The 11,114-nt window shown below is 47.3% G+C and overlaps 1 protein-coding gene across 4 annotated transcripts in view; it reads right to left on the bottom strand.

The window, feature by feature from the left end:
• Positions 1 to 11,114, bottom strand: part of GSE1 (Gse1 coiled-coil protein) — a 795,746-nt gene that overhangs the window by 99,426 nt on the left and 685,206 nt on the right. For 3 of the 4 annotated variants that reach the window (XM_072636235.1, XM_072636232.1, XM_072636233.1), the window contains exon 3: positions 1,167 to 1,262. The exons of the other annotated variant lie outside the window; for it this stretch is intronic. In XM_072636235.1, the coding sequence (XP_072492336.1) occupies positions 1,167 to 1,262 (96 nt within the window). The remainder of the gene's footprint in view (positions 1 to 1,166; positions 1,263 to 11,114) is intronic. 4 annotated transcript variants of the gene reach the window in all.

Genomic DNA, 11,114 nt, shown 5'->3' with positions numbered 1-11,114 from the left:
GCCGGGGAGCCCACGGTAGCCCAGGCGTCGCTCTGGTTTTAGCTTTCAGCCCACCGAGCCAACACTGCGCTCCTGCCAGCCCCCAAACCTGCCCTGGGAGATGCCCTGGACTCGTTTGGCAAGTGCGCCAACTACCATCCCCAAGGGCCTCCCAACCGCCCTCCCTCCTTTCCTCCCTCCCACCTCCCACCTCCAGTCCCGGATTGCGAAGGCAAGGGAAGGGAGGGAGCGCTGGGCGCCTGCCATCTCCCATCCATCTGCTCCTGATGACGCTGGCGGGTTTCTGGCACTCCGAGCCCGCGCCAGCGGTGAGCGCAGAACCAGTCTGTCTGCCCCCAGCGGAGTTTGTAAAGAGAAGGGGAGGGGGGACCGGTGGAGGAACACACCGAAGGGGCGCACCCTTGGGGAGGGTCCAGGGGACCCACTGACCTTGCCTCCAGGGAGCAGCGCTGAGAGCTCGAGGGCGCGAGCGGGGGCAAGATCTGGTGCCTTACACAAGGCTTCCCCCTCAGACCACAAACCAAAGGGGGAAGCCAGGCAGCGAGGCCGTTACTGGCTCCTACCTGTGGGCGCCGGCGAGTCAACCCAGGCACCAGGCAGGAGGGGCCCCTTCCCATTTACGACTTGCGATCCCTGGCCGGCGCCTTCTTAATGTGTGTCTCTTCCTCTGTTATTAGCCTCTGCGACCAGATGCTCTAATTTACTCACCACCCGGTGTCTTCACACCGTGGACTCCTGTAATCTATACCACCCACAGCCCAGTGGATTGGGGGGGAGGGGTGGGGGAGGGGTGGCCAGGCTGCCTGCTACTAAAGCTCTTGACAGCGAGAGACAGGAAGTCACTAGAACCAAAAAGAGGGTGTGGGATGGGGGAGGCAGGGAATTTAACCACTGGCCTCTGGCCTGCAAAAGCCCTGGGGAATCTCTCCTGGATTCCGGCTCCCTCCATCTCTGGGGACCTGGGTTACAGATTTTTGAGGAAGGATGTTCATCTTTTCATCGGCAAACACTGGGCAAAAATCGAGTTCCAGAATGTAGCTAGCATTAACTACCTCCCTTATGTCCACTCAGGCAGGGCACAGCCAACCCAGTCAGTATTCAATGCAGCCAGTTCTTAACTCCCTTCCAGCAGAATATAGATCAAAATAAAATATGAGTTTTCTTACCCTCTCTGTACCAGCTAGGCCAACCCTGGGACTGACCTCCTTGGGAGCCAGAAGCAGAAAGATCTCCAGCACAGTGTGAAGGGACCACCGGAGCTGCTGTGAAAGTGAGAAAAATGGGTATTTCTGAGGCCAGTGACAAAGGGGGCTTCAGCCGAAGCCTTTTCCCCATGTCTCACCTCTTGGAAGTGACATTAGATTCTCAAACTCTGTGGCAGTGGTGTGACAGCTCTGGCACGTCTTACCAACCCCAGTGATGATTTCCAACATGGTTCTACCAGCCATGGTCTGTCCTAGAAAAACCAGTGTCTTATTATGGGAAGGCCAGTGTAATTAAATTTGCTAAGTCACATCATAGGGTCATCGGTTTTTGAATTAGAAGGGACCATCAGGTCCTCCCCATTTATTTTAAGGCTGAGCAAATTGAGTCAAGGAGAAGATATATATGACTTGGACCATACAGCTAGTAAAGTGTCTAAGGCTGGATTTGTATTCAGGTCCTCCTGACTCCCACTCCATTTTCCCCCCTCTTTTTCATCACAACTTAATCAAAGGGTCTTACCTAGGTACAGAGGATCTGCACCAATAGAGAGACAACCCCCAGAGATATCCTTGAAGCATTTAAGTAGCCATAACAAGTCTATGTCTGGGAAAAAGAAATTCTAAGATTTGAGACAGACTCTGTCAGGGGCTCCATCAGGTGCCCCTTTTACCACGGTACCCAGGCCAGTAACTGGGCATCAGATTAGCAGTACTACATCAGCATGTGCCACCTTGCTGTCCAGAATTCAGGCAAGCATGAAAGGCAGTCTTGGGTCAAGTGGGCCCTCAGGGGTCAGTGGTGGAGAAAGGAGTTTGCAAAGTAAGTGCAATCAGGACCAGAACCACCAGAGAGCAGCAAAGAGCTGGCTTTCGCCTATGCCTCCCAGAGATTCTCACCAACCACCCAGCTGGCAAGACTGAGATTGATGATCCTCGCTGTCACTATACTCGGTCCAAGGAGCGCTTTATAACACCCAAGGAAATTAGTAATCTGGGAGCACGGCCTCCAAGTTTAAGAGTGGGAATTGCTCTCCTGCAGCCTGTACGCTTGCTAACGAGGTTCTGTACTTGACTCCTAATTTCCTGCCTGCTCTGTGGGCTCGGAGCTCTGTGTCTCGCACAGCTCAAGTCTGTCCCTGCTTTCTCTCCAGCCATGGCTTGCCTCTTCTCCCTTTGCTCCCCCTCAGGTGCCCCCAGCTGGCTGTCAAGCACCGCCAAGAGAGTTTCTTTTTCTCAATTCTTCCCTACTACTTCCATCACCATCCATTTCCTTCCCAATGTGCCACTTCTGTTTTTGCAAGAAAAACTGGCAAGGGGAGAGGAGTGGGGCGGAGGGAGATGGGTTAATGGGAGAATGAGACACAGGCACTGAGGTATGTCATCATGTAGGCATGCTGCTGTGAGTCTGTATGGAGGTATTTCCGAAAAGCAGTGGGTTAAGGGAAGCTTGTCTTGAAATGTATTCACATGATACCAGGATCTCCCTCGCAGAAATAATGCCAACAAAATGAACCAGCATAACCTTGCAAAAGGGTAACCTCAATGTAACGTTGCAAGCTTTCAATGTGTACTGTTTATTTTCTGCACCCAGAATACAATTCCTTTCCTCTCTGTGGGCCTAAATTTCCTCTTTAAAAAAGAAAAATAAAGAGCATGGATTAGATGATGCCTAAAGCCCTACCAGCTCTAAATCCTAAATTCCATTCTGGCTCTAATCTCCCCAGGCCCATTAAAAGAAAAAAGACTTAATCCAGACCCACCAGAACCACCACCATCCCTCTCTTTAGAAGCTTTTTATGAAGCTGTGGAAAGAACACTGGGGAAGTCAAGAGGCCTGAATCCGAGCCCTGGTCCTTCTGCTATTACCCTGAGCAAATAATTTCCGGTTTCTGCTCTTCATTTCCTCATTTATAAAATAAGAAGCTGAATACTACATACTGATAATAATGATGTCCTATGTTCTAAGGTCCCCTCCAGCTCTGACATTCTTGCCAGGATCATAGACTTTCAACAGAAAGGGATACGAAAAGCCATCCAAGTCCACCTCCATCCCCTAGTTCTATAGATAAGGAAATGGCCCCGAGAAAGTGAAATGAATTGCCCCTGGTTACACAGGTGCCACCTTGATGGGGTGATAGGCTCTGGGAACCCCCTAGAACTCTCCTTGAATCTTCCCACTTGATCTGGCTTTTCAAGCCTAAATTTGCTTTAAACTACCCTAGTCCTCCATGATCTGTTACTCCTGATTGCCTCAGGCTACCTCCCACCCTTGATCCCATCAAAATCCCATTCTCTCCTTTCTAGGAGTCTGACCTCTGAAGTCACTCCAGTCCCATTAGGATGCTCCTTAGATTCCTCCTCAAGACCCTCCCTAAACCCCAACTCTAGTCACTCCAGACCACTTGGCCAACCCTAGATCCCTCCCAGTCTTTCTGTATACAATAAGATCCATCTTGCTTCCGTGAAGGCGCTCAGATTCATTCTGGCTCAGATTCAATCTGGCCTGCTTGTCAATACAAGCCTCACCAATGCTCAGATTCCTTAAGAGTCTACCCAATTGGGCGAATCTTTAAGAAACTTTGCTTTTCTTTGGCTGAAAAAAGGCTTGGGTCAAATTCATTCAGGCAGGACCTGGTATGTTGCTATTTTGGGGTCCCTAGCACCCGTAAACCTTGATATTTTTGGTTCCCTGACTGGGAAAACTGCTAATCTCAAGCTCTTCTACAGTCAAGACTGGAAAATATTGTAAGCCTCCCAGTCTCCCTAACCCCTTCTAGCCCTCCACACACCTTGGAGGTGTTTTTCAGCCCTACTTCTCAGGTCCCATTAGGTCACACAGCTTAGCCTGATGCTCTCAGGTTCTTGGAGGGGAGCTATGTACCAGATGATGAAAAGGAAGGGATGTGCCAGGATGGAGACAACCAGAATTAAGATGAGGGGGAATTGTTGGGACCAGGCCAATAAGGAAAAATAAGGCTAGCCAGTTGTCCAAATAAATATACATAAGAGTTGTTGGACTTCAAGTCAGGAAGACCTAACCCTCTGTCCAAATCTAGCTTCAGATACTATGTGATCCTGGGCAAGTCATTTAGCTTCTACCTGCCTCAGTTTCCTCATCTGTAAAATGAGGGAACTTTCCCCCCAGGTTTGGGGGAAGGGTGGGGGACAACGAGGTGGCACAGTGGATCGATGGCCAGCCCTGGAGTTAGGAAGACCTAAATTCAAATCTGACCTCAGGTACTACTAACTGTGTGACCCTGGGCAAGTCACTTAGTCCTGTTTGCCTCAGGTTTCTCATCTGTCAAATGAGCTGGAGAAGGAAATGGCAAACCACTCTAATATCTTCCTTAAGATAACCCCAAATGGGATCATGAAGAGTCAGATAAGACAGAAAAAACTAGGAAATATTCCAGATTGTCTCTATCTCTAATAAAGAATTGGATACTGGGCTTGGAAAGAGGTCAGTTTCTGCCTCCAGCCTTCTATTTAGCAGTGGTGGAAGCCAGGGCAAGTCACAACCTCCTCTGGGCTCAGTTTCACCAATAAAAAAAGGGCTATCCTCCAAGTCATTTTTTATCTTCCCTCCTCTAGACCAGGCCTGGGGAAGGGGCAGGAGATAGGAATCAGTCCCTGCAGGTTAACAGCCACCCAATAGGGCCTGCTGAGGTTCAGAATTTCCATTTCCCCAGTTAAATCCTGATGTTTTTCAAGGCTTCCAAGGACGATAAAGATCACTCACCTATGTGCATAGATCTTACAAAGATTTCAATTCCATAGAGATTTAAGTCCTACCTCCAAAGAGAGGCCTTTCCTCTCTCAGCAGTACTAGGTGCTTTCCTCTACTTAAATTACTTTACATTTGTTTATAATCTAGGAGTGGGGAACCTTGAGCCTCAAGGGCGACCCTTTGATAGAATCCAAACTTCACAGAACAAACCTCCTTAATAAAAGGATTCGTTCTGTAAAACTTGGACTCAGTCAAAAGGCTGCACCCAAGGATCTAGAAGGCCACATGTGGCCTTGAGGTTTATCCCTAGTTTATACAAATCTTATATTTACTTCTCTGTGTACCAGTGGCCCAGTCTCCCACAAGTTCCTAGTGAACTACTAGGGTTGCTTTCCACGAGGTAAGCAAAAGCCAAAGCAGAGTGCCTGGTATGCAGTAGGAGCTCAAGAAATGCTGGCAGAATCAGTGAATGCAGACTAAATAAGGTGAGAGTTAGTTGGGTGGGACAATAACATTTAGCACTGGGCGTTCAAAAGGGACCCGACAGCCTGAGGGTATGACAGTTTCTCAAGAGAAAGGGAAGCCATCAATTTCCCCACCCAGACACACCCCAAAGGAATTACAATACTTGGTCAAATTCTCCAGTAGTTCTGACCTCTGAATAATGGTGTGAGTTTTCTCATCATCCTTAGGAAGACCTCTTTCCAGGGTCTCGGGGAAAGTAGCCCCAGGGGTAATGAGGTGAAAGGTTCGGTCTAAGCCAAACCTCAGCTCTTCAGTCCAAATCAATACAATACAAACAATATTCATTTAGGAGCAAAGATGGAGAGCAGCTAGAGGATTTCAAGATCTCAGATTAACTCTTCTTCCGGAGTGAGAAGGGGGTGAGTAATTTGCCCAAGGTTCTCCCAGAGTGTAGATTATCAAAACTGAAATCTGAATACTCATCTCCACCCCCTACCCCCTCCTTCAAATCTCGCCTAAATCCCACCTTCAACTAGAAGCCTTTCCCAATCCTCTTTAATCCTGGACCCCCAGGACAAGCCTCAAACTATCTGGTGTATGTAATTTGTACCCTCGAGGGCAGGGAAGGGGTTTTAATAAATGGTACTTGAATGTTAGGAGGCAGTTAGATGGCTCAATGGATTGAGGGCTGGGCCTGGAGTTAGGAAATCCTGAGTTCAAAAGTGACTTACAAGCTGTGTGACCCTGGGCAGGTCTTCAGTGACCCAGTGTTCCCAGACCTAATTGTCGATCACTGTGGGGGGAATGGGGAGGTATCACCCAATTCCCAAATATTTGTCACCTAGTCAAGTCGCCGCCCACCGGTATGTACCTAGAAATCGTCACATACTTGTTACCTGGGGAAGGAACTCAGATGGAAGGGCCCAGACCCTTTTGTTGGCCATGACCTATCTGAATGGTCTTTCTCTAATTACGAAAGTTATCGATAGAAACTGGCCCCACCTTGAAGCTATCTCTGATCTCCAGGGATCAGCCCCTCAACATAAGGCTACCTAGACGTACTTTTAATACACTCCTTTTAATTCTCTTTGTCCTAGGTTTTGCCTCATTAATCAGGTAAAAAGCCCAAACAAAAGAATTTTCCTTTAAACACCTGAATCCACAGAAGAAGGAAATGGCAAACCACTTCAGTCCCTTGACCAAGAAAACCCTAATAGACACCATGATCCACATGGTCTGACTAATTCAAAGGCAAGCTCACTGATCAAAAACCAGCTCCTCTGATGCCACATTGAGTGCAGGGAAGTCTCTGCTCCCCTACTTCCCCATAATCCCCCTCTGCCATCTCTGCCAGTAGACCCTTCAGGATCAGGTAAAAAATTTAGCTGACTTCCTGCAGGCTTCCCCAACAGCCTGTTTCCCTATAGTACTTCCTTCCCATTTACACCTCTCAGATGGTACCGGTAGCTTGAACTGCCTTGTTTTATCTATCATTCATGCCTGATTTACCTTCTCAAGGACACCGTATACTTCTGGAGGTCAAACACCACATCTTGTATTCCTTTGGATACTAAGGGTGACACTAACTGGCTGCATGTCACTTGGATAGGTCATTTAACCTAATTTTTTTTTCTCTCCTTTAGAACTTTATTTACTCAACCAAAACCTCCCCTAATCTTCCCCTAAAGTTGCTTGATCACACGTTTAGAGTGGGAAGGGACCCCATAGCTCATTTAGTCCCACCACTGCATTTTACAGATGAGGAAACTGAGATCCAGAGCTATTAAATGACTTGCTTATACTTCAAAACTCTGAACCTCAGTTTTCTTTTCTGCAAAATGAGATTCACAGTGCTTGCAACCTACCTACCTAGCAGGGTTATTGTGGGCAAAATGTGTGGCAATGCTTTATAAGCTAGATTTTACTGCTGGTTTGACTTGACCAGTCAAGTGTAAATTTAGGCAAGAAACATCCCTTCCCACCTCAACACCACCCCTTCCTTCTCTCTAGGACTGAATTTCCTTGTTGGCAAAAAAAATAAATAACAGGGATTGTAGCAAATTGGCAAAGATGGTCAAAGTACAAAAAGTCCGTATGGCATATAGACAGCATAGAAGATAGGCATGAAACTGTAAACTGGTCTTCCAAGTTCCCTTGGAATTACACAAAAAGGCCCCAACCTGTGACCCCGAAAGCCCAAAGGGGCAGCGACAGAAAGTAGTATCCTATATATAACAAAATGTTCCTGGTAGCACTTGAGATGGTAGGAAAAAGGAAAACAATGACATCCCTCGATTGTGGAATGGTGGGACAAAATGTTATCTATGAAGGTAACAAAATACTATTAAACCCTAAGGAAAGAGGAATGAGAAATTCGTAGAACTGCGGAAAGACTGATATGAACTGATACAGAAGAAAATAAACAGAACTGGGAGAGTTCTGTATAAATGACTACAATAACGTGAATGAGAACACTACCCCAAAGCAGGGCTAGGGTGAATGATGAATCGCCATGAGCCATCTTGTTTCCCAAGAACTGAGACACCCACAGGTCTACTCAAGACAGAGATAGAGGTGGGCTCCCTGCCGCATAAGCTTTCAAGTTGTGGCTGTGTGGGTTTGGATGACCTGTTTTTCGTCTGTTCTGAGCAAGAGTTCAATGGTGGTGATTGGAGTGGGGGAGACAGATACAGAGAAACGTCTGGGATGTAAAACAGAGAGCATCCAAGGGGGGTGGGGAGAACTGGGATGATCTCTGAGGTCCTATACAAGTCTGAGATTCTATGAATAAATGAATGAAGAGAAATACATAAAGGGGCTTTGGCAGAACAACTACTTGTTTCTCTCCTTGTGTGCCCCATTCTCAGAAAGAAGGAAGTTTATTGTGGTATCCAGGGAGCTGAGGAAGGCTGCTTTGAGGGCAGGCTTGGATCCTGACCCTTAAACCCCCCTCACTACTCCCCAAGTCCCCTCTGGAGGAGGACTTTCCCCCCAAGGTTCATTAGGCTTCTTTTGAGAAGTCACTGTCACATACCCAGACACCCCTCTTTTCCCCCGAAAGGGTTAAGCCCTATAAAATTCCCTTTGCCGAGGTTACATCAGTTTGCCTCTTAACCCTGGGCTGCTCCAACACTTCCTCTCCTTTCAGGGCCTCTGTTTTCAATCTGTACCCAGCATACAGCTGCACTCCTTTACAATCAGTTAACAGCTGTTTTGCATGGATTTTCAATTCTAATTGCCTCGCATTGTAAGAGCAGCAGAGCCCTGGTGAATGGGGAAGCCAGCTCTGGTGAAAAGCATGCGAGGTGAATGCATAAGGAAGCCAATGGGAGTGGGGCTGGATACGGTTTTTAGAAGAAAAGAATGCCCCTGTCCACCTCCCCTCTCTCCCTTCAGCCCTCCCCCACGCCCTGTCTGTCTCCTTTGAAGGGGGGCTGTTTCTCCAATCAAGGCTGTCAAAGCTGGTAGGGTTTCCATCACCTTAAGGTGAGGTGACCTGCCTGTCTCCCCCATCTGGGAGGAAAAAGGAAGAAGCCTGGCCAAGCTCATCTGCTCTGAATGCTGGCAAAGGGGTTGTTACAAGGGAGCTAGGGAGCACCAAACTTCTCACAGAAGCCTTCTCCCTCCTCTCCTCTGGCTATCTCCTCTCCCTCCATCTCCCCCCTCTAATTTCTTTCCCTCCACTCTCTAATATTCAGATACAGGAAGCTAATTGGACAATAAAGTACAGTACCAAGGTAACATGCTCTGGGGAGACAGCTGGCATTCATAAAAGAAATATTTGCATTTTAAAACTTTAAGCTCTGTATGCCTCTAGCTGGGCTAGGGAAAAAAAAGCAGGAGGTTTGGGAGGCCTGGTCTCTTTGGGAGACGGCTAGTCTGAGGAAACCCCATGGGATTTGGAATGGCCTGGGTTCAAATCCTGAATCTTACTATTTCCTCCGTGTGACCTTGATAAGCAAATCCTATAGGCCTCCCTTTGCTCATCTATAAAATGATGGGGGTGAACTGTATGATCAGTCTCCTCTCAGGGCCCTCTGGACTCTAAACCCTAAACACAACATGGTGAATTCTGGATTTTAAAGTCTGACCCTTCCAAAGCCTGCTGCTTCCTGGCTGCGGAAACTGGTCTCTGCGAGCCTCAGTTTTATTCTCTGTAAAAGGAGGGGTTTAGCCTAGACAATCTCTAAGGTGTCTTCTAACTGTAAAATGCTACAGTCTGTTAAAAAAACTCTAGCAAAACAATCTCATAAAGCAGAAGGAGCAATGTTACCCAGTGCTGGGGCCTGTGGTCTTTGGAACTGGGCTACAGTCATGCCTGTTCTCTGGGGTGATGCTTATCCTGAAACAATACCCCTTCTGGATCCCAGGATACAGACAGTCCCCACAAAGCGCACCTGTTGTGTAAACATACACAAGCACACACACATACATACCATGCACACCCATGAAGCTTACAAGTATCTTAGGAAATATGATGCAGTGAAAATAGGGTCCAGATTCAAATCTGCCTACCTCACCATGTCCATGTCAAGTCACTTTAAGTTCAGACTTTGGGCAAGTCACCTAGCTCCTCTTGGGTTTGTCTCCATACCCATAAAGTCAAGGGGTTGGACAATATATTCTAAATGGTCTCCATGGTCCCTTCGAGCCTTGTCCAAAGTCACACAAATGAGGCTGGGCAGGGTTGAGGCATGAAGGGAAACCCTCCTAAATCTGAAGTCCAGAGTTCTTTCTCTAGGATGCCAAGATGTTTGGCTGTTTCTGTCCTTCCTTTCCTTGCTTCTCTGATTTCTTCTTTCCCTTTATGGGGTCCCTGAGGACAGTAAAAATAGTGTTTTAACTAAAGGCTCCTTAGTTGCAGAGTTTTCTCTTTTGGGGAGCCCTGGCCTCTAAAACATGAATGTTTCCCCCTTGCTCAGAGAAGCTGCCTGAAAGTTATGGGTGTTGGGGAAGAGACTGGTGAAGGAGATGTGCCAACTTTTCACCTTTCCGTGTGGTTAGGCCAAAATTTGTCCATTTTGGAGACATCTCGTCAAATGACCATCCTGCCAAATGAATGGTCTTACGTTAGCGAAGTTGAATCCTAGAAAGCCAGGGCTGGAAGGGAGCATAGGTGGGTCATCTAGCTAAATCCTTTCATTTTACAGAAGACATGGTGGCCCAAAAAAAGGGAAAGAAATGATTGGCCCAAGGTTACAAAACAAGATGATGACAGTTGGGGAAAATGGGACTGTGATGTTGAGGACAAGAAAACAGGATTTGGGGCTGAGAAAGCCCTTGAAAGGTCTTCTCATCCAACTCCATTTTAAGATGAGGAAACTGAGGCCCTAGAGTAGATAACTAAGTGACTTACTCAAGGTCAAAAATGTCTTGGTTGGTGGCAGAGGAGGGAAACTGAGGCCCTGAGGGATTGTGACATTCGTGCTCATACACTGATCTGGGATGTGAAGTGACACTGACTTCACCAATTTTTGAGTCTGACATTTTCTGCTTGGGGCTACAGTGGTACTATGTGGCCTAACAAATAACCTGGTGCTAGAATATCCTAGAGAGACTGTGGGCCCTACCAGTGAAAGTGTAGGGACAGTACTCTTGAGCAAGAAGCCCTAGCTCTACCATGTTACTGATTGAAGGGCAGAGGCAGCCCCCAGAGATGATGAGACATCTTCCCAGGAGATTTCACAATCTACTCCAGGGAAGTTAAGTAAAGTCTT

This window comes from Notamacropus eugenii, chromosome 1, assembly GCF_028372415.1.
Source record: "Notamacropus eugenii isolate mMacEug1 chromosome 1, mMacEug1.pri_v2, whole genome shotgun sequence".
In the NCBI taxonomy this organism is placed as follows: Eukaryota; Metazoa; Chordata; class Mammalia; order Diprotodontia; family Macropodidae; genus Notamacropus; species Notamacropus eugenii.
This window is presented reverse-complemented; position numbering and strand designations above follow the sequence as displayed.